The sequence below is a fragment of the Gossypium arboreum genome, chromosome 10 (assembly GCF_025698485.1).
Source record: "Gossypium arboreum isolate Shixiya-1 chromosome 10, ASM2569848v2, whole genome shotgun sequence".
In the NCBI taxonomy this organism is placed as follows: Eukaryota; Viridiplantae; Streptophyta; class Magnoliopsida; order Malvales; family Malvaceae; genus Gossypium; species Gossypium arboreum.
In genome coordinates, this window is record NC_069079.1 from 11163316 (window position 1) to 11187492 (window position 24177).

At 33.3% G+C, this 24177-nt stretch overlaps 2 protein-coding genes and 1 pseudogene across 3 annotated transcripts; all 3 read left to right on the forward strand.

Moving 5' to 3' along the window:
- Positions 1–2240: 2240 nt before the first annotated feature.
- Positions 2241–4697, forward strand: LOC108487191 (pentatricopeptide repeat-containing protein At1g80550, mitochondrial). Of its 2 annotated transcripts, XM_017791464.2 has the most exons (2): positions 2242–2528; positions 2680–4697. In XM_017791464.2, exon 2 carries the CDS (start codon positions 2705–2707, stop codon positions 4091–4093), a length of 1389 nt encoding a protein of 462 aa, XP_017646953.1. In that variant the 5' UTR covers positions 2242–2528; positions 2680–2704; the 3' UTR covers positions 4094–4697. The 2 variants fall into 2 exon arrangements, with proteins under 2 accessions (XP_017646952.1, XP_017646953.1); XM_017791463.2 differs by having other exon boundaries at positions 2241–4697.
- A 516-nt stretch (positions 4698–5213) lies between these two features.
- On the forward strand, positions 5214–7104 carry LOC108487963 (AAA-ATPase At3g50940-like; annotated as a pseudogene).
- A 12732-nt stretch (positions 7105–19836) lies between these two features.
- Positions 19837–23178, forward strand: LOC128282405 (uncharacterized). The gene is made up of 9 exons (XM_053020599.1): positions 19837–20361; positions 20451–20608; positions 20692–20873; positions 20968–21252; positions 21333–21391; positions 21531–21567; positions 21978–22049; positions 22147–22471; positions 22557–23178. The coding sequence occupies exons 1-9, from the start codon at positions 19998–20000 to the stop codon at positions 22920–22922; spliced, it is 1848 nt and encodes a 615-aa protein (XP_052876559.1). The 5' UTR covers positions 19837–19997; the 3' UTR covers positions 22923–23178.
- The last annotated feature ends 999 nt before the right edge of the window (positions 23179–24177 follow it).

Consider the following 24177-nt stretch of genomic DNA (forward strand, 5'->3'; position numbering starts at 1 on the left):
ATTTGATTTGAAAAAAGACATCTCGATTTTAATAAAGATCAATGACAACTAATCCAATATAATAATAGATTCACTATCTATGTTAAATATGAATGTTGATATTTTATTTTCGGTAAACTATTAAAATAGTCCCTTTTGTTTGTATCGTGTTATATTTTAGTTACTTATATTTAAAATATTACGTTTTAGTAATTTATATTATCATTTTGTTACATTTTGGTCACTAAGTTGTTAACTGTTGTTAATGTTGTAACGACAATCTTACATACATAGCCCGTTATTTCATCGTATCAGACTAAAATTTTAGGTCAAATTGCACAACTAGTTCATGTACTTTTATTTTTTTGAACAACTTAATATTTTGCTTTTTATTTCTTTATTTTTATTCTCTTCTTCTTCCCCTTTATTTTTATTCTCTCTTATCATATTATTCACTGTAGAAACATAATCTTTACTCACCAAATAAAACAAATCCTTATTTCTTTCACATGATTCTTAAATTGAATTTCACTCAAAACCGAATACCAATAATTCTTAATCAAACCTCGATTTGAATATAACCTAATTTTTAAACTAAAACTAGATGTATTTAATCAATATTAAAACCATATCTTTAATCAAAACTAAATATAAATTGAATTCTTTATATTCAATACAATTTTTCCCTTTCCAAATTTTGACAGAATCATATAGATTATTCTTTTATTTTCCTTTTATTTTCTGACAAATAAAATTAAGCAAACAATAAAATTAAACTGAACCTTATTGGATATTCCTAAGCAAGCTCGATTGGAAGTCGAACATGGATGAACCGAATAGAGAAAGGAAGCATGAAACAAAACTGGTGGGTAAAGTTGAGGGTAAGTTTCGTATGGTGGTCATTTTATTCATTGAGAGTGTTGAGCTAGTTTGAAGAATCCATGAAAGAATGTAATTTCGAGAGGGCGATAATGTTGTAGGTAAGGTAAATAAGGTGGTCATGGGGGTTGGTTAGGAGGTTGAGGGAATGAACTCGAGAAACTTTATTGAGGGTGGACTGCCATAGGTCATGACTGGCGAGGTCTTTGAGTGAGGCAAACTTATGGACTAGATCATTGAAAGATCCAAATTGGTTCATCAAAACAATAGTGGATGATGAAGGTTTGTAACTGTGGGATGAGAATGTGAGAGGCAAGTTTTATTTTGGTTTCAACTTTCGTATTTTCTTGTTTCAAAGACATAAAAAAGTTATGTAAAAAGAAATGCAAAACATAGAAAAATTATGTTAAAAGAAATGAAGAAGAGAGGAAACCAGAGGAAGAAGTAGAAGAGAATGGAAAATAAAGAAAAAAAAAGAAAAGTTAAAAGAACATAAAAGAAAAAATTAAATTGCTCAAAACAAAAAAATATAAGGACCAATTGTATAATTTAACCTAAAATTTTCGTTTGAAATAATGATTTAATGTGCCATGTCAACTTATCGTTACACTATTAACGACAATTAATGATTCAGTGACCAAAATATAACCAAACAATAATGTAAGTAACTAAAACGTAACATTTCAAACATAAGTTACTAAAATGTAACCTGAGGAAAACAAAAGGGACTATTTTAGTAGTTTATCCTTTTATTTTTTTATATAAATCCTAGAACTACTCATAATTCATTTTCAACACTTAAATAAGAGGATCAATATACTCAAACTCACGTCTTTCTATACTGACAACAATATCACTAAACATCCAGCAACAACAATAATAATTATAATAAGAAACACATTGGAAATAGTAAGGATAATTACTCACAAAGTAAAATTATCCCAACAGTTTAGGAGCCCAGATTGCAATTATTCCTTTCCTCCTCTTCCTCACGTGGATCCAGGCTTTAGCCTTTCAGCTTTGATGGTTATGAGTTTTTTTAAAACTTTTTTTTCATTTATTTTGGCTTATCTGCGTAAAAAACTCTCAAAATTTTTAAAAATAATTAAACTCTTATTTTTATTCAATTGAATATTTAAAATTTTAAAATATATTAAAATCTTTAAATAAAAATAATAATTAAACTCTACTTTTTATACTAATTAAGTATTAAAAATTATTTAACCGTTCACTTTAACAGTTGAGTGTTAAAGTTTATTACCTTTAATTTACATCATTATTATAGCACGGAGTATTTTTAACTGAAAAAATTTAAAGTAACTAATTTTAACGGTAAACTGTTAAAAGTTAAAAAAATCGAAACTTAATTACTTAAAAAAAAAAAAGTCCGAAAGGTTTTTACACCCAGTTTATTTTTCTTTACTTTATTTCCTTTTTTACCCTCTTTTCTTTTTTTTCTTCTTCCCCAAATGAAAATTTAGGGCTCTTCCTACTTAACCGCCGCCACCGGTCGACCGTCATCACCATGGAGCTCTTCTTTTTTCACTCTTGAATTCTATCTAGTCAGACCACCAAGAACCGGACCCAAACTTCATGAAACAAAGGCGAAAGCTTTGATCTTTTCTTTCTCCGGTCTCCAACCTACACCGTCGGATCGTCTTCGGTCGTTGGTATGTTGTTCCCCTTGTCCGAATACGCCTCGTCGCCGTTCGGATCGTCGAACGGAGTCCCAGAGCTCCGGTTCCGGACTCAATCGGAGAAGTTAAGCCGATTCCTCTCCTTTGTTTTTCTCACTGATTTCTCTTTTTGGGTCTCTTGCAGGTTTCAAGACAGAGGCTTGGCTTGGATGGCCATAGTCCATGGTTGTGCAAGAATGATTTTTTCAATCTCCGTAAAACGCCTCAGCTCCTTTTCACTGATTTCACCAATTCATCGACTCTTTTCCTCTACTTCTCACTCTATATTCCCAAACGCCACTCCTCATTTCCACTCTCAGTCCCCAAATCCCCTCCCGGACCAATCCCATGTCGACCACCGAACCGTCCACGAAACCCTCTCTTGCTACTCTGAAGACTGGAAACGCGCCTTTGAGTTCTTCAATTGGGTTGAAACAGCTTGCCACTTCACCCACACCACAGACACCTTCAACAAGATGTTGGACATTTTGGGTAAGTATTTCGAGTTTGATCTTTCATGGGATTTGGTTCGTAGAATGAAGAACAACCCTGATTCGATGCCCAATCATGCCACGTTTCGCATCATGTTTAAGCGTTATATAACTGCCCATCTTGTTAATGAAGCTATTGCTACTTTTGACAGATTAGGGGAATTCAATTTGAAAGATGATATTTCATTCTGTAACCTTGTTGATGCACTTTGTGAGTATAAGCATGTAATTGAGGCACATGAATTGTGCTTTTCCGGTAGAAGTAAGGACTTAGGTTTTAATGTGAATGATACTAAGATTCATAATATGATTCTTCGTGGGTGGTTTAAAATGGGATGGTGGAGTAAATGTAGGGAATTTTGGGAAGAAATGGATAAAAAGGGTATTAAGAAAGATTTGCATTCTTATTCTATTTACATGGATATAATGTGCAAGAGTGGGAAGCCGTGGAAGGCAGTGAAGTTGTATAAGGAGATGAAGAAGAAAGGGATGAAGTTGGATGTTGTGGCGTATAATACTGTAATTCGTGCTATTGGCGTTTCAGACGGTGCGGAATTTGGTGTCGGGGTATTCAGGGAGATGAGGGATTTGGGTTGTGAGCCAAATGTTGTCACTTACAATACGGTTATAAAGCTTTTGCTTGGGAATGGGAGGGTGAGACAAGCTTATTCCGTGCTTGACCAAATGCTAAAGAACGATTGTGCACCTGATGTGATTACATACCATTGCTTTTTTGGGTCTCTTGAGAAGCCTAGAGAGATACTTAAGTTGTTTGATTTGATGATTAGGAATGGGGTTCAGCCAAGGATGGACACATATGTGATGCTTATGAGGAAGTTTGGGAGATGGGGATTTCTTCGACTGGTTTTTATGGTTTGGAAGAAGATGGAAGAACTAGGAAGTAGCCCGAATGAGTTTGCATACAATGCTCTGATTGATGCGTTGATTGAAAAGGGCTTGTTAGATATGGCTCGGAAGTATGATGAGGAAATGTTAGCCAAAGGGATTTCATCTAAGCCAAGGGAAGAATTGGGAACAAAGCTGGGGCAAGGAGAACCTCACACTTGATAACTGAAAAATGCTTATACATTATTTTGAAAACGAAGTTCCCACTGAAGTTCTGCTCTCAAATGGAAGGAAAGAGGGTGTGCGAGCCTGAATTATGCTCAGTAGGGCAGTGCCTCTTATATATGTTGAAAAGAGCAAGTCCTTGCTGGATACTGTAGGCCTAAGTATAACACTTTATGGGCAGTAATGTGGGACACTAGTATTGATTTAGTTAAGCGTGAATGAGGGCATGTGAACATGTTTTGATAAGGTTAAGGATTGCTGAGTGCCAAAGGTGAAGTACATCCGATGATGGTGCCTGCCTGATTTTGCCTAAGGTCTAAGAAGAGCTGGGATGGAGCTAAATCTGCAGTAAGGTGGCGTTTGGTATGAGGATGGTTCAGAAAAGAGACTTTTCTTACGTTAGAAACTATCATGTTTCAGCAGCTGCCCCAAATCCACGTTGATATTGAGGAGGAAGCACTTTTTTTCTTTTTCATTTTTAATCATTTTAATTATAGATTATTTTAGTAGTCTTAATCTTTAATCACAAATGTCAATAATCTTGTAATATATTTTGTAGTCTAAAATTTTGATATCAATTAAGAATTTATTTTGACGGGAATCCTTTGTTGTAACGAATTTAATGTCACAAATATTGTATTAAACATGATAATTCAAAATCAATAGTGGTCAAACTAAACTTAATCATTAGTTATTTTTTATGACATATCTGTATTCAAAATTGATGAATCAAATTGAAACATTATAACTCCAAAAGAAATTTCTGGTTCCTTCTCAAATGACTTAATAACCAAGTCAGCAGTCTAATTTTTAACATTAGGAATGGAAATGTCAAGGTTGAAAAGGACGTGGGATGAAATTAAATCCATAATATTTATCTAATTTTTTAAAATGTTAAACAACTTATATAAATTTTGATGAATTCATTTTATTTTTATTATGTTGGTATTATTTTTTGTATTGCATATTTATTATATTCAAAGTAAAAGTCTCTTTCAAAAGAAATGTCACAAGACCTTGGAGAAGGAAAGGAAATGTCAAAGTCCAAGTATTATGGTCTCCTCTGAAATGGTCAGCAAAGCACCATATAAATTGCGGTGAGCCATCTCAAATGAAAGCCAGGATTTGTGGGTTTTACCTATAGCCTCACAGACATTCTCTGAAAACCTTTTCATCAACACAAATTTTTTCAAATTTTTTCAACAAGACCCACCATCAAAACTTCTCAGAGGAAAGAGATGAAAACCAAGGGCCTTTTATCAACAGCAGCCTCCATAGCAGCCACAGCTATGGTGATTCGTACCATTGCCAACGATTTCATCCCAGCAGAAATCACCAACTACTTTTCCATGCGCTTACGGAGCCTATCTCACCGTTTCTCTTCTCAGTTAACAATTGTGATAGATGAATTCAGAGGGCATGTTGTAAACCAAGTGTTTGAAGCTGCTGATGCATACTTGGGAACCAAAACTGCAAACCCTTCCATCCAAAGAGTTAAGGTGGGCAAAACTGACAAGGACAACAACTTATCCTTATCCATGGATCGAGGTGGAACATTGGTCGATGTTTATGGAAATGTTGAGATGAAATGGAAACTGGTTTGTTCCCAAGTTCCTTCCCACAACCATGGGGATGTTAATTCATCTCGAAGGTCTGAAGTTAGACACTATGAGCTAAGTTTTCATAAGAGGAACAAAGATTTAGTGATTGATTCATACTTGCCTTACATATTAGAAACGGCAAAGTTGATGAGAGAAGAGAACAAGAGTATAAAACTCCACACAGTTGTTTATGGAAGATGGGATGACGAGGAGGTCATATTCAAACACCCAATGACGTTCAACAGTTTGGCTATGGATTGGAAGCTGAAAAGGGCTGTAATGGAGGATCTTGAAATGTTTACAAATGGGGAAGAATACTATAAAAAGAGTTGGTAAAGCTTGGAAACTTGGATATCTGTTGTATGGTCCTCCAGGGACAGGCAAATCAAGTTTGATAGCAGCAATGGCTAATCACTTGAAATATGATATCTATGACTTGGATCTTACTGACGTCCGTAATGACTCGGATCTTCGGTTTTTGTTGCTCTCCATTTCGAGCCGGTCCATACTAGTCGTCGAGGATATCGACTGCTCTATCGAGCTAGAAAACCGAGAATCGGAGGAGGCTGAAACTCATAGCAATCAGGGTGATAATCAAATAACATTGTCTGGACTTTGGAATGTCATTGATGGGCTCTGGTCATGCTGTGGTGAAGAACGAATCATAATCTTCACGACGAATCATAAAGAACGGTTAGACCCGGCACTGGTGAGACCTGGTCGGATGGACATGCATGTTCACATGTCATACTGCAATGCATCCGTATTCAAGCAGCTTGCCTTCAACTATTTTGGGATTAGGGATCATGGTGTTTTCGAGCAGATTGAGAAGCTGTTGGAGGAAGTGAATGTGAGCCCTGCAGAAGTTGCAGGGGAGTTGTTGAAGAAGAAGAACAACTCCAATGCAGAGGCTGCCTTTCAAGGCTTACTCAAATTCCTACATGAAAAAAGTAATTATTCAGTCAATGTTGTTACACATTAATATTATAAAAAAAAAAAAGCTTATAAAGCTTGAATTAATGTAGTAGTAATGATTATAATTTTAAAGGTTTTTTTACAGAAGAAAAAGGTGAGGAAGAGACTGTCAACATACCATCATCTGTCCAATTCTCAACAATTTCCATCAAGTCAAGCCGTGGGCGTGGGAGAGGGAGAAGAGGACGTGGTCGCTTTCGGCATTCAGGCCGCTAGACTAATTTTTGGAAAGAAATAATCACTAATTCTTTTTTATCAAATATTTTTTTAACCTTCAAAGTTGTAAACCATCATTACTTCCATATTTCTTTTTTTACGAGTTTGATATTTATAGTTACTGGGCACAGAATTTCATATAATCCTCTTTCGGGCACAGTAATAAGAAAAATAAAAGTGAAAATTAGAAAGAAAAATGTAAAAAGAATCTCAATTTTTAGAATATATAAAATTAAAAAACGACATTTTAAGAAAAGAAAAACAGAAATACAAAACCCACAAAATTCTCAAGTTTTTAAAATATATTAGAAGATTTTTAAATATCATGAAAATTTTCCTAAATTTTATACTAAGGTAAATTTGTAAAATAGAAAAATTCAAAAGAAGTGGAAATTCCATGCGAGGTCTACGATGTGTATCTAGCTTCTTCTTTTTATCCCAATAATATAAATTTATTAAAAATTTCAATCTACTACATATTTTATTATTTACTAGTTTTCTTCTTTACTTGTGTTGCACCTGGTATACATTTTTTTAAATAAAAGATAAAAATAAGTAACATATTACTGTAAATAATATTTTATGAATTAATAAACATAGTTGAAACCATAATTTAAGTAATAATACAAAATTACAAAATTATTTAAAACTATTTTATATGACATATCATATATATTACATGATGAAAGTGTTTATCAAAGAAGCATAAATAGATTTTTGTGCAAAATATTAAAATAGTTAATTCAGGTTATATTTTAATCACTTATGTTTGAAATATTAATATACGTTATCATGTTGTAACATTTTAGTCACTAAACCGTTAATTGTCGTTAACGGTATAACCGTAAGCTATTGTGGCATGTTAAATCATTATTTCAAACAAATATTTTAGGTTAAATTATACAACTGATCCCCATATTTTTGTTTTAAGTAATTTAATTTTTTTCTTTTATGTTCTTTTAACTTTCTTTTTTTTCTTTCTTTATTTTACATTCTCTTCTATTTCTCCCTTTGTTTTCCTTCATTCTCCATTTCTTTTAACGTAAATTTTTTTTTTATGTTTTTCATTTGTTAAAACTTTTTTATATTTATTAAAAAAGGAAAGGTAAAAGCTTAAATCAAAATAAAACTTGTTTCAATATTCTCACCCCACAATTACAAACCTTCATCATCCATCACCGCTTTAACGAACCAAATTGGATTTTTCAGTGACCTAGTCCACAAGCTCACCTTACTCAAAGACCTCGCCAGTCGTGACTTATGCCAGTCCACCCTAAAAAAAGTTTCCCGAGCCTATTCCCTCAACCTCCTAACCAACCCCCACGGCCACCTTATTTATCTTACCTGCAACATTATCTCCCTCTTGAAATTACGTAGTTTCATGAATTCTTTAAACAAGTTGTACACTCTCAATGACTAAAACGACCACCATACAAAACTTACCATCAACTTTACGCAAACCACTTTGGTTCCATGCTCCCTTTCTCTCTTCGGTTCATCCATGCTCGACTTCCTATCAAGCTTGCTTAGGAATATCCACAAGGTTTAGATCAATTTTATCATTTACTTAATTTTATTTGTCAGAAAATAAAAAAAAAGAGGAAAGGAATAATCTACATGATTCTATAAAAATTTGAAAACGGAAAAAATTGTTTTGAATATAAATAATTAAAATTTTGTTTAGATTTAATTACGAATATGATTTTTTATATTGATTTGTTAGATCCAATTTTAGTTTCATATATATATAAATAAGTAAAATCTTATTATTTTAAATTGACTCTAATTTGCTGATTGAGTCTTAGCTTGATTCGCATAGACATTGTTGCCAATGCAGGAGGATGTGTGTTCGAGTGCATTGAAGCACATTATCCTCTTATTTATGGGTTGGAGAGGTTCTATGAATAGTTCTAGGCATTGTTGTAAAAAAGAGCAGATATAATTTGAATCTATAATGAGATTATTTAAAAAAATTGACTCTAGTTTAAAAGATATTTAATTATATTAAAGCTAAAAAATTCTGAATAAAAAGTTGATATTAAATACTGAAATATACTTTATATTCATTTTGAATTATAGCTTAAATTATTAAAATTTATAGATAAGAAATACCTTATAATAAAATATTTTAGTTATTTTATATTACATGAAACAAAAATTTATTAAATGAAGAAATAAAAATAATTTTAGCGCATATCTTATTGAATTAATACATAATACTATTAAAATAATATAGAAATTTGAAACTAAAATTGAAAACTATAATAAAAATTGAAAAAAAATAGCTAGGTATAATATTACCTCATCATTAATTAAAATTATTATCTATCTCTCTCTAATGTAATTGTTATTTGAATATGATTCAATATTATTTTTGAAAAACTATTACTTTAATGCTCCATTCTTAAATAAATTCTTCTAATTATAACATGATAAAGTTAAAAGAAATCTAAATCAAATAAAGAGCTAAAATAACGAGAAAACAATCGAAGAAAACAAAGAGATTTTTGTTACAAAAAAAGCAATATATTTTACCTTTAGGATGTTAAAGAATCCTTAATTCCCTCTGTGTAATTGAAATGGACAATAATAGGTGAAAATTAAAGAGAACAAGAACACACAAAAAAAATTGTTGACGTGGAAAACCCAAATGGGAAAAACCATGGGACTTTAGTCCAGTGCAAACTTGCCTTCTACTGTTATATGAGTAGGATTACATTCAATATATCTCATTCAATTAGGATGATTTACAATTCTCATGCAATGGTAGCTCTCTCTCTATTTTTCTCTCTTGGTGAACTCACATGTAACTAAGTTTTGATGCTTCTCCCTCTCTACCAAAAACCTTCCCAAAGCCTCATATTTATAATAGAGCAATGGGGTTCCCAAAAGACATCATTCATAGACAAATCCACCATTAATGGATGAACTTGGGAAATGTAAATTGAGTTAATAACATACATTAATGTGGATGATTCATCCCCCAAACATATGATACACCTTTCTTGGAATAAGGTTCATCTCCCTAATTCCGAATTAAGGAGGGTTGCCCCAACAAATCTCCCTCTTCTTGACTTAATTAGGGGGAACAAACAAATTGGATCCTTGACAACATTCTTCAAACTTTTTGGTCGGAATCACCTTTGTCATCATATCAGACCAGTAATCATCAGTGTGAACTTAATTTAGTTCAATCAAATTTTCTTCTAATACATATCATATCCAATGATAGCATACATCAATGTGTTTTGTTTGAGAGTGGTAGGCTGAATTTTTAGCTAAATGAATAACACTTTGATTATCACATTTAAGGATATACTTTTCCTGCTTGTGGCCCAATTCTAGTAGAAAAATTTTCATCCATAACATCTCTTTACACACTTCAGTTGTTGCAATATATTCTACTTCAATGGTTGATAATGTTACACATTTTTAGGGCTTTGACTATTAAGAGATAGCCCCCCTGAAAAAATAGCCACATACTTGATGTTGGTTTTCTTGAGTCAATATTTCTAGCCATATCCGCATCCGTGTACCCACTTAGTTTTAGCTTCCCTTTTCTAAAGAACAAACATCTCTTTGATGTGGCACGTAGATATTGAAAAATCTATTTCACAACCTCCTAGTGGACTTTACCTGGATTGGAGAGGAATCGACTCACCATTCCAATAGCATGGGCAATGTCGAGTTTGGTACAAATCATGGCATACATAAGACTCCAAAATGCAGATGAATATGAGACTTTTTCCATTTCTTCTTTCTTTTTCTCACTTGTGGGTCTTTGACTTTTGCTTAACTTGGAATGTCCAACAAGTGGAACATTAACTAGTTTGGGCTTATGCATGTTGAATCTTTGAAGAACTTTCTCAATGTATTGTTTTTGAGATAACCATAATAACTTCTTGGAACGATTTCTAAAGATATTAATTCCAAGGATTTGTTTTGCTGGGCCCGAATCCTTCATGGTAAATGAATTGCTTAAGGCCTTCTTAAGAGCTACAATTTCTTCTTATCTTGCCTAATAATTAATATATCATCAACATAAAGCAATAATATGATAAAATCTCCACTATCATACCTTTTCACAAAGACACAATGCTCAGTGTGGGTTTTTTAAACTAATGCTCAGTCATAAAAGAGTCAAACTTCTTGTACCATTATCGTGGTGCCTTTTTAAGACTATAAAGGCTTTTTTTGAGTTGGCACACTATGTTTTCCTTTCTTGGCACTATAGACCCCTCAGGCTGCTCCATATAAATCTCCTCTTCTAAATCTCCATGAAGAAATGTCATTTTCACATCAAGTTGTTCAACGTCTAAGTCTAAACTAGTAACCAGACCAAGTATAACTCGAATAGATGACATCTTGACCATAGGCAAAAAAATTTCTTCGACAATCAATTCCCTTTTTCTAATTGCAACCTTTGACAACTATTCTAACCTTGTACCTGGGCTTCTTATTGTTCTCTTTAATTTTGAGTTTGTATACCCATTTGTTTTTCAAAACACGTCTTCTTATGGGTAACTCCACAAGATCATAAATCTGGTTATCATGTAAAGATTGCATTTCTTCTTATATGGTTTTTAACAATTCTTCTTCGTGATCATCATTCATCGCATCATCAAAACTTTAAGGCACTTCGTCATTGACGATTGTCACATACTCACTTGAAGGATATTTATTAGATGGTTTTTATTACATCATCAAAACTTTGAGGCTATTCGTCGTTGACGATTGTCACATACTCACTTGAAGGATATTTATTAGATGGTTTCTTTTCATGCACCGATCTCCTTACTTTTAGTTGAGGTGTAACTTCTGGTTAAATTGTCTCAACAGGCTGATCTTCATTTATTTTTGTTGATGATTCCTCTATCGATGACTTGTCATTTTTATTATGGTTTTCAATATCTCTGTCTTCAATAGTTTCATGTTTTACCATTAGCAGAAGATCATAAACAATACGAGTATTGATCTTAGACACAGGACTCCCCAATTTCTTTGCGTCTTCAATGGTATGGTCATTGAAAAACACAACATCTCAGCTTCTAACAATATTTTTCTTCATCGGATCCCATAATTGGTAACCTAACTTATCTTGAGGTGATCTAAGATAGATGCACTGATTTGTCTTTGTATCAAGCTTGGAATGTTCATCCTTAGGAATGTGGACAAAAGCTCGATGACCAAACACCTTAAAGTGTTCATATGGCGCCTTCTTGCCTGTCTATACTTGTTCTTGGATATCTCCATCCAAAGCATTAGAAGGAGAATGATTGATGATAATAATGGCAGTCTTCACTACTTCTCCCCAAAAATATTTAGAGAATTTAGCACTTGAAAGCATGCTTCGATCTCTTTCTTCAATGGTTTGATTCATTCTCTCAACCACACTATTTAATTGTGGTGTCTTGGGTGGAGTCTTTTCGAGCTTGATGCTATACGACTTGCAATATGCTTCAAAATGGCCTTGATACTCTCCCTCATTATCAACTCCCACACATTTCAACTTTCTTCCAGTCTTACATTCCACCTTAACATGAAATTCCTTGAAATCCTCAAGTACTTGGTCTTTTGTTTTTAATAATAATACCCAAATTTTTCTTGAATGGTCATAAATAAAGGTGACAAAATATAGAGCACAACCTAGTGATATTTTAGTCATTGAACAAACATTCATGTGCACTAAATCAAGAACATGTTTTCTTCTATGTGGTTGATTACTTCAACAAAATAAAATTCTATGCTACTTTCTAGCTAAACAATAAATGCAAGCCTCAAGTGATTTACCTTTCACCTCTGGAAGAAGCTTTTTTTGGGAAAGGATTTGTAATCCCTTTTCACTCATGTACCCTAGCCTCTTATGCCATAGCTCCAAACATGAGTTATCATAAGCAGTATTGGCTTCTCCCTTGCGTAACTTTCCTTGTGTTATGAACAAGGAACCTTGCTTGCTTCCTCTAACAATAATCATGCTATTTATAGTTAGTTTCCATTTTCCTTCACCAAAATGATTCATATAATCAATATCATTTAGTTTTCAGTTGGAATAAGATTAACACGCATATCTGGAACATGTTTAACAGTCAATATTGGTCTTCATGATTACATTGCCAATACCCACAATCTTACTTGTTACTTGATTTTCCATTTTCATTGTACCAAAATCACCACTTTAGTATGTTGAGAAAAAATCTCCATGTGGGGTTTTGTGAAATGAAGCTCCCGAGTCAACAATCTACGAGCAATCATCATGAGCAATGTTAAGATAATTAACTTCCCCAAATAGAAAGATTCCATATTCGTCTTCCTTTGCAACTACAGAAACTGTACTATTCTTTTCCTTTTTCTTTGGATTAATTTGGTCAGATTTGACTGTCCTATTCTTTTGGTCTCTTTTGAGATTTCGACACTCCTACTTCTTGTGATTAGGTTTGTCGCAATAGTAACAAATAATTTTGGAGCGAGATCTAGCTTGCCCGTGAGACTTGTCATAGTTTCAAGTCTTATTTCTTCCATGGTTTACATTCCTTCCACGATTCTCCACCATATTGGCTTCTGATTGACTAGATAAACCTTGTTCCTTCCTCCTAGCCTCTTCATTTATCAAACTATCTGAAACAGTGTCTGCTGTGAGCTTTCCTTCTAGTGTTGAGTTGTTCAAAGTAACAATGGTAGTGTCCCAACACTCTGGTAAAGAGCTTAGTAATAATAGGTTCTACAACTCATCATCAATCTTCATATCTATCTTGGTTAATTGATTCACAAGCCCTTTAAAAGTGTTTAGATACTCAATCATGCTTTGGCCATCTTTGTACTCAAGTTTGACCAAAAGTCTCACCATATTGGCCTTATTTCGAGGTTTCTTCTTCTGGATCATGGGCTCTAGTTTTGTCCATAATTCATAGGCATTGATGTATGTGGACACACGCTCGAACAAACTTCGATCAACATACTTGCGAATCATGGCCACCCCCTTTCGATTTAAGAGCTCTCATTCTTCCCTTCAGGCATTGTCTCATACAAATCTTTGCAATAAAGATGATCTTCCATCATTGACTTCTAATAAGATAAATTATCTGCTGTGTGTTTGAACATGTCACCATCAAGAGTAACACTTCCCTCTATTTTAATAACACGAGATAAATTATGGCTATTACAACCTAGCTTTTGATACCACTGTTGGGAAGAACTGAGAATGTTAGAGAATACTTATTTCCCTCTTTGTGCAATTGAAATGGGAAATAATAGGTGAAAATTAAAGAGAACAAAAACACATAAAAATTTCATTGACGTGGAAAACCCAAATGGGAAAAACCATAGGACTTTAGTCCAGTGCAAACTTGCCTTCTTCTATTATATGAGTATGATTATATTCAATATCTAATCTAGGGGTGTTTAACTGGTTAACCAAATTAAACTAGTATTAATCAAACTTTTTCATCCTTTAATCGTTAATTAAATTAAATTGTTTTCAAAAAAATTAATCGAATCGAAATATTTCGGTTAACCGAATTAATCGATATTTATATGTTTTTGTTTTTTTTGTTAAAACAAGTATAAACCATATCCAAAAAAACTGATAATGTTCATTTGATTGAATTATCCGAATTAAAACTACATATAATTTGTATTATTAATTATTAAGTTCGGTTAATTCGGTTCTTAATTCGGTTAATTACCCAATTTCGAACCAAATTAACCGATAACTGAACTTTCAAAAATCATTAACCGACCTCCGATGAAATTATTTCAGTTCAGTTGATTAATTCAGTTTTAACCGTAATTTGAACACCCCTAATCTCATCCAATTTTGCTTTTTTAATATCGGGTTTTTTACCCAAATAATATAAAATAATTAAATAAATACTGAAATGGGATAAATGTATTAATATTTATGAATCTAGACAGGAGCTACAGTAAAAAATTGGTGTCTCCTAACCAATTGGCGGCACCCCTTTCTCTAGCCACCAGTCACATCACTTTTTAAAAAATAATTTTTTATGGGTGTCGTCTGGTCAATCGGCAGCACTAGTATTGTATAGATTTAATCGCCATAGATTAACTCCTTGTTGCTATTCTTTCATCACCAGAAAGAAAAAATAATGGTTTTGATCTTTCCATTATGTTTGAATTTAAAATTTAGCCATTTACTGTAGTTTGGTAGTGGAAATAGGTAACACGGTTAATTATTCCAAGTTTATAACATAGATTTTTAATTTTTTTTATGTTGACGTGATGAGTTTGAGGGTTGTTTTGAAGAAAAAAATCATATCAACATTTGGTTATGTTATATGTTTGAATTGACTAATTACATTATAAGCATAGAAGGACTAAATTACTTCAAATTGAAGTTTAAAGACCAAATCTTAAATGAAAATATAATATAGAGACCTAAAAAATCATTTAACCTAAAAGAAAATGTAGGTTTCAGTTATAGAAAGTGCTTGTGTGTACCCAGATAGGTTTTTACATTTGTTTATAAAATTGGAATAATTAACAGTGTTACCTATTTCCACTATCAAATTACACTAAATGACTAAATTTTAAATTCAAATATAATGGAAAGACCAAAATCATTAATTTTCCTTTTTGGTGATGAAAGAATAGCAACAAGAGGTTAACCTATGGAGATTAAATCTGTACAATATTGGTGCCGCCAATTGACTGGGCCGCACCCATAAATTTTTTTTTAAAAGCTGATGTGACCGGTGGTTGGGGAGAGGGGTGCCGCTAATTGGAACGTGTGACAAACGAGATGAAATTTATTACTTTCGGCGCATGTCAAATGTGAAAGCAACTTTAGTTATGGGTAGATAATTTTTTACATTAGTTGATGATTTTTTACGTGTTGTATGGGTATATTTATTGGTTGATAAAATAGAGGTTTTTCAATTTTTTTATGTCTTTTATTACGATAATTGAACGCCAATTTTTCAAGAAAATCAAGATAGTTCGGAGTGATAATGGTATTGAGTTTAATTGAATGAAGGACTATTTTTTTACTATTGGGATCTTATTCCAAACATGATACATGCACGGATGGGGTGAAATTTATTAAATTCCATTCACCGAAGCTGCCAATTTTTAAGTTTGGTAAATCAACAAACTTGCAATAGCTTTTTGGATAGGTTCTAGACATTTATGAATTTAGATGTTTTCATAAAGTTCGAAGATCTATCTCTTAGCTTCAAAACGCACTTTGAATAACTAAATTTTGAGTTTAAGAACTCAAATTATGACCGTTTTAGTGAATACTGCATGTGCAGAATTTCTAGATAGGATTATTATAAAAATTACAAGTTTCGAGCTATTAATTTTTGTTTAAATCATATTGGGTTTATTTTTAGACTTAATTTTTATTACATATGAGCTCAATATTGTATTTTTAGGTTTTATTATTTTATTATTTATTTATTCTGAATTTTGGATATTGTTTAAGTATTTTAAATTGTTTAGGAGTTTTGTTTCTCAATCAAATAAGAAAGTTTAGTTTAAAACTACTTCTTGTTTAGATTAATTAGAGTTTCAGTATATTTTAGAGTTTTATTTGGATGTACTTAGCTAGCCTATATAAAGGATTCTTCATTGTTCATTAAGCAGACGATGGTTTTCATTAATAAAGTTTTTAACTGTATGAGTTTGTTTCTTTGTGTAAGATTTCTTTATTGTAATTTTTGGAAGTAATTTTCTTCTTGATTTTCTTTAAGGAGTCACGAGAATTCATTCCTCACCCTTTAATTTTCCAAGAATTATTTCTTGGAGAGTTGATTAGAGCCATTAATTGAGTTTGTTGGGGTTTATATCTCAAAGGGTTCAATTGGATATTTATCAATCTATCCATCACATCCATCGGTTTATTCAGTCCATCTTCCACTTTTAAATTTCATCTATTTATTTATTTATTTATTTTTTAATATTTATTCTTAGTTCTTAAATTTATTCTTTTAGTGTTTTTGTTTTCTTTAATTTCTAAATTTGATTATTTCTTTTTTCAAGTCAGATCCAAATCTTTCTTTCTAGAGCCAAACAACTTGAATTTGATCCTTCTTCTGGTTCTCCCGTTCTCTTCTTTATCAAAACCTCTAGTGTTAGCGCTCCTCAACAAAATGGATGAGTAGAGAGAAAACATCAACATATTTTAAATGTTGCCTGTGCTTTTCATTTTCAAGGGAATTTACCGATTTTGTTTTGCGGAGAGTGTTTTTTAGCTACGACAAATCTGATTAATAGAACTTATTCTAGTGTACTTTATAATAAGACTCCCTATGACGTCCTATTTAGCTTTCCACCCTTATATGATGACTTGCGTGTTTTTGGTTGTTTATGTTTTGCTCATAACCAATGAGCAAAATGTGACAAATTTGCTAGTTAAAGTAAAAAATGTGTATTTATTGGGTATCCTTTTAGAAAAAAAAAGGTTGAATGTTATATGATTTGGAGAGAGGTTTTTTTTTTTTTTTTTGCATCTAGGGATGTTTGATTTTATGAAGATATTTTCTCATACTTAGATGTTGACACTGCTAATGTCGAACCTATACATAACTTGGTGTGGATATTTCTGTGGACGGCTTTTGTTTTGTGGATAAGGGTGGGGTGCCAGAGGAAATGATAGAGGCTAGTAGCGAGACTCGTCCCTCTCCGCCATCACAAACGCAATCACCTCTTGTCTCAGCAGAGGATGTGTCAATAGAGGTGGTTGCTTAGGTGGGTAATGGATCACAAGATTCAACTTCTGGTTCGAATGCTTCTCTTGATTCCTCTATAGGTCAAGGTATGAGAAAAAAATTAATTCATCCAAATTAAAGGATTTTGTGACATATGCAGTGATTATGAAAAGTCCATCTCCAATATCATCCGTTTCCTCTCCTTCCTCAGGTTACACGTTTTCCTATAGCACATTATGTTAATTGTGAAAAATTTACTACGAAACACAAAAATTTGATTGCAGCAGTAACTGCAGAGGTGGAACCACAATCTTTTAAGGGGGATGTGAAAGATGTTTGGTGGCGTAGTACTATGAAAAGGGAGGTTCGAGCTTTGAATGCTAATGTCACATGGACTATAATGTCTCTTCCTTCTAAATAGAAAGGTCTGGGTAGCAAATGGGTGTACAAGATAAAATACAACTCTGATAGTACCATTGAGAGATTAAAGGCCCTATTAGTTGTCCTCGACAATCATCATATTAAAGAAATCGATTATAATGAGACGTTTTCTCCAGTAACAAAAATGATAAATGTTCGAACCTTTTTGGTCGTCGTTGTATCAAAGAATTGGGAGCTTCATCAAATGGATGTTTACAATGCCTTTCTTCATGGTGATTTTGATGATGAGGTGTATATGAAACTTCCACTTGGGTTTGACACTTCGGATTCGAGCACGGTGTGTAGGCTTCGAAAATATTTGTATAGTTTGAACCAGACACATCGCTATTGGTTTGCCAAGCTCGTTATGGCTCTAAAGGCGTATGGCTTCCTACAATCTTACTCTAATTATTCCCTTTTTACATAAACTAGGGGTGCTGTAGTGATTAATGTGCTTATGTGTGTCAATGATTTGATCATTTCTAGTAACGATTCTGCTGCATTGAAGTTTTTTAAGGCCTATCTCGGTAATTGTTTTCATATGAAGGATCTCGGAGTACTAAGGTATTTTTTAGGTATTGAGGTTGCTCGTAGTGCTTAAGGTTTGTTCTTGTGTTAATGTAAGTATGCACTCGATATTATTTCTAAGGTAAGATTATTATGAGCCAAACCAACTGTCTCTCCAATTGAACAAAACCAGGGACTTGCACATGCTACAGGAGAAGTGATTGCAGATCCTAAACCCTATCAGCGATTGATGAGTTGCCTTATATATTTGGTTGTTATGAGTCCAAATTTAGCATATTCTGTATATGTTTTATCTCAATTTATGCAACATCCTAAGCAAGAACATTGAGACGCAACAATTCAACTAGTTTGTTATTTAAAAGGTGTTCTAGGCCAAGGTATCTTCCTCTATGCAGATAGTAAGTTGTCTTTACAAGGTTGGTATGACTCAGATTGGGCCACATGTCCTATCACTCGACAGTCTCTAACTCGCTGACTCGTGTTTCTTAGGAACTCGCCTATCTCTTGGAAAACTAAGAAGCAACACATTGTCTCTCGATCCTCTGTTACTTGTGAATTGAAATGGTTAAATGCTCTATTGCTTAGTCTTGGGGTGCATCACCCTAAAGCTATTCCTTTGTTTTGTGATAGGCAGTTTGCTCTGCGTATTACTCTTAATCCTGTTAATCACAAACGTATGAAACATATTGAGGTGGTTGTCATTTTATTAGGGATGCAATTAACGAGGGTCTTTTTTCTCCTTCATATGTCTCTACTATAGATCAACTAGCAGATATATTTACAAAGACTTTGGGAAAGAAACAATTTGATTATTGTCTTAGCAAGTTGGGCATTTACGATTTGCATGCTCCAATTTGATGGGGTATTACAAGAAGATTAGTATGCAATATTATAAGATAAATTATTTAAAGGAGCAGTTTTCTATATTATAGAAAGTAGAGGGCAAATAGGAGTAATTCTTCTATTTGGATTCTCAATGTGATATATCATGTATATGTATTCTCTTATGTTGATGAATGATATTTGAGACTTTACCCTACTATTGAGATTAATTAAATATACATTTAATAAAAAAAATTAGAACTTCCTTTGATATTAAAGAAATCCAATTCATTCCATATATATATATATATATATTTATTTATTTATTAAAATAAGCTAACAACGAAAATGTGTATAAGTTATCCTATCATTTATGTGACAACCCCATGAGAAGTATAAATTTATTGATAAGAAAAATTGGTTAAAGTTTTAGGGCCAAGCTATTTTTATTGCAATAAAAAGATGTTAAAAGAGGTATATTATAAATGATAACAACAATTTAAAGACAAATATAGACATGAAAAAAACTGAAAAAGAATGTGTTTTTGGAAAATACCTACACCCTAAAAACAAACTTTGGATTTACAATCTCAGGTTTATGGAAAGCCATCTTCATCCCTGGCTTTCCACCAAGGGGAAAAAAATCATTAAACCCAGAGTAGAAGAATAAAGATGAGGCTGCGTGTTGAATTGAAGCCATTTTTTCTTATACCACCTTTCTTCCTCATTTTATCAACCTTCTTTTCATCTTCGCTTGGACAGAATGTAAATGGTAATTTGCCAGTGCCTTTAGACGCCGGTAATTTGCCGGTGCCAGTTAATGGTAATATACCAACGGCAGTCAAGGATGGTAACGTGCCAATTCCAGGCATGGATGGTAACATGCCAATGCCAGGCAAGGATGGTAATATGCCAATGCCAGGCATGGCTGGTAATTTGCCAATGCCAGGCATGGCTGGTAATTTGCCAATGCCAATGCCAGGCATGGATGGTAAATTGCCTGGCATGAAAGTGCCATTCGATGATAAATTTTCAGGTATGGTTCTTATATGTTGCTTTGACGTATTTTCATGAACCAGCTAGGTTATGATGATGATGAATTGATGATGATTCTCTTACGTACAGGAATGGTGGGTTCGGTGAGGGATAAAATGGAAAAGGCTAAATCAGGGAATGGAACTTACATAGTATTAGCCGAGAAACAAACACGCAGGAGAGACCCTCTAGACCGTTTACATTATTATACAGGTGGATGGAACATTACTAACAAACATTACTATGCTGTAAGATTTCTTCAATCAAGCTCCTAAAATTCATGTTATTGGTTTCAAAATGGCTCTGAAAGTTTCGAGTTTTTGCCATGCAGTCCGTTGCTTTTAGTTCTTTTCCTTTCTTAGCCATTGCTTTGGTCTGGTTCGCGCTGCTTGGTGTGCTTATAGTATGTGCTTGCTGCTGCTGCAGCAAACACAACAACATGTCCTATGCTTATCCTCCACTTGCTTATATACTTATTCTAATCTTTCTCATACTTTTCACCACCACAGCAATGTAAGTGATCTAATTAATTATTTCTGTGATTTGGAATTTGATGTTTTTATCACTGTAATTAACCGCTATCATGCTTTTTCATTTTTTTTTTCAGTGTTGGATGTGGTATAATGTATGATGGAGAAGCAAGGTTCCTGGAAACCGTATATGAAGCAGCAAAATACATAGTGAATCAAGCGAAGAAAGTCTCCAATGGTCTTACAAACGTCTACCTTTATCTTTATTCAGCCAAGAGTGTTTCTTTGAACCAACAATTTCTACCACCTGAAATCATAACCCAGATCGATACGGTCACCTCTCAATTGAATGCCTCAAAGGACTTGCCTTATAATACATCCGCAAATATTTTGGATTCCTTGCCCAAAGTTCTCACCCCTGTGTATGTCAAAATGCTTTTTCTATGTTTTCTTTTCAGTGCAAATTCAAACAAGGTGCATTTAACATGTTGGTTTATTACAGGAACCTGACTTTGATCTTAATCACAGCTACCATGCTTCTAGTGGCATTTATTGGATTCTGTAAGCCTTTTTGGTTTCCCCTAATCTGGTTGGTTATCAATGATTGTTCCTCTTTTGATACACCAATTATTAATTTATCTCATCAAATTGTTATTTTGTTTTCTTTTTTTCTTTTTTCTATTTTGTGAATGGATTGCAGTGTTTTCGCTTTTTGGCTTGCAAACTTTGGTGTACATGTAAGTGATTATCATCTCCTCATTAGTAAAAGTATCATAGACGCCTTTATATTAAGAGTCAAATTATATTTTTTCCTTTATACGATTTAAAATAAACTAATCTTTTTGTTAAAAGTTTCATCCATTTCTACTATTAAAAATTAGTTTTTGTGCGGTAGCATGCGGTTTACATAGCATGCCACGTGTTATTGTCTAGCTGATCAATCATGCCAGTTTTTAACAGTACAAATAGATGAAAATTTTAAAATAAAGGACCAATTTACTATTTGATCTAACATATAAAGATTTATTTATCTATTTTTTGAATAAAAAAGTAAAATGTAAATTTACTGCTAATATAGGTGCCTCTATTTACCTCTCCTCGTCCATTATATATAATTTTCATCAAAATTAACAATCTACAATTACAGATTCGTGGTGATTGGATGGATCATTGCATCTCTGGCATTTGTCTTGTGTGGTGCATTTCTAGCTTTCCACAAGTAAGTCTGAAAGTCTAAACAAATCATACTAGCAGGCATAAATGTTATCTCATGTTATATCTTTCTAAGTCTAACCAAAATTTTCACTAAAATTCAGCTTAATGGCAGATACATGCATTGCAGTGGACGAATGGGTTCAAAACCCCATGGCTGGTTCAGCCATTAAGTCACTTCTTCCTTGTGTGGATAGTGAATTTGGCAAAAATGTGACGGATGCAAGCAAATTAGTCACCAATGGTATTGATACTCTGCTGAACCATCATGTTTCTCTTATAGCCAATGCCAACAACCTCCCTCCAGATGCAAAACCTCTTTACTACAATCAATCTGGTCCATTAGTACCAATCATTTGTGACCCATACATGGTGGAACAGACTAAACAATGTGGTGAGGGTGCAGTACCCTTGGGAAATGCAATACAGGTACTTAAAAAACCTTGTGGTTTTTCAAATTTTTAAAATGAAATGTGTGAATTTTGGAGTTTGATTCATTATATGTTCGATATAGGAATGGAACAAATATGTATGTCAAGTATCTGGAGCTGGCATTTGCAGCACAACAGGACGGTTGACCCCTGACTTGTACAAGCAGATGAGTGCAGCTGTTAATGTGAGCTATGCATTGTACAGTTATGGTCCCTTCCTTGCGAGCCTAGTAGATTGCTCCATGATCCGAGACACTCTTAAGGACATGCACCAGCATCATTGTCCAGGGCTAAGGAAACAAAGCCAACGGGTTTATATCGGCTTGCTGGTTGCAACGGTTTCGGTGATGTTCTGTTTGTTCTTCTGGGTGTTTTACGGTAGAGAAAGACGACATCGAAAGCATAACAAGACGACATCGAAAGTTGAAACTCCTCCTGTTAAAGAATAGGGATTTCAGTTGCTGGAGTCGTGTTTGTAGAGTTAAACGATTGCTGTCGTGGACACTTGCGATGAATGCCGAAAACTTGTGTATAGTTACATATACACAAATGTGTAAATGTGTTTGATTAAGGAGGGCATCATAGCTGAAAACTTGTGTAAATGTAACTATATAAAAAAAGATGTGCATACTGTTTGCTATATGGAGAAATGGGCATGAATACGTATCTATAAATATATGCCATCATTTTTGCAACTCTTCCAAACCCAGTGTCGTTTGGGGTCATATATTTTAGTGCATGTAGAAAGCTGGTTATAAGGAGGACGCTGGTTCATATTTGTCCCTAATTTTACAACCCCATTTATCCTGAAAATTGACATCCATGATTTTGGAGTACTTTGAAATTCCTAGAACAAAAATTTAACACTGTTGAAGGAGGAACACAGTATTTGAAACTAAATGGTGGAAGGTTGACATAAAAAAATGGTTGTTGGTGGAAGTCACGATGTTTGTATTCATAAAATATCTGATTTGGCAAAACAAAATAAATTGATTATAAACTAAAATATTCTAGACTCAGAATCACACAATAGTTTAATGTCGATTTTATTTAGAGACCGCAATCATGTTTGAATTTATCTAATTTTGATGTTATATAAATTATAAATATTTTTATTTCAAATATAATAATTAATTATGCTTTTACATAATGATGTCGTAATGCAAATTTGATTTGTAAAAAATTAATATAGATGTTTTATTATAATAGAAATATTTATATAAAATAACTAAAATTCTTAATATATTTTATAATTTGTTTTTGATATAATAATACTTTGAACTCAACTATTCCGGGAAAAAAACACTCCATTAATAGGTCATAAATTGGATTCACTTTAGACATAACTTTTATCCTAATAAAACTATTTATTATCTATTATATTACCGTATTTACATTTGCATTCTTTTTTATTTTTAATGTTAAGGATAAATACTTGACCGTTCCACCATGGACAGTGGAATTCAACCCACTTCAACCATATCCGAGTGCTGTGTTGGCGTGGGTCAGGTTGCCTGGTCTTCCCGGACACCTGTCCAAGAGGAAGATTCTTGGGGAAATAGGGGGCTTGATTGGGAGAGTGGCAAAATTGGATCCGAATATTGTTAACAAATCTAGGCGAAGATTTGTCAGAATGGCAATATATGTTAATATCGATAAGCTTCTGGTTTCTCAGGGTAGGGTCAACGATGACACGAGGTAGAA

Excerpts from the sequence above, each read along its gene's own strand:
- LOC128282405 (XM_053020599.1), top strand. The coding sequence starts at position 19,998 with ATGAGGCTGCGTGTTGAATTGAAGCCATTTTTTCTTATACCACCTTTC. Across the intron at positions 20,874-20,967 it reads CTTTTCACCACCACAGCAAT|TGTTGGATGTGGTATAATGT; the intron begins GTAAGTGATCTA and ends TTTTTTTTTCAG. Across the intron at positions 22,050-22,146 it reads GCATTTCTAGCTTTCCACAA|CTTAATGGCAGATACATGCA; the intron begins GTAAGTCTGAAA and ends ACTAAAATTCAG.
- LOC108487191 (XM_017791463.2), top strand. The coding sequence starts at position 2,531 with ATGTTGTTCCCCTTGTCCGAATACGCCTCGTCGCCGTTCGGATCGTCG.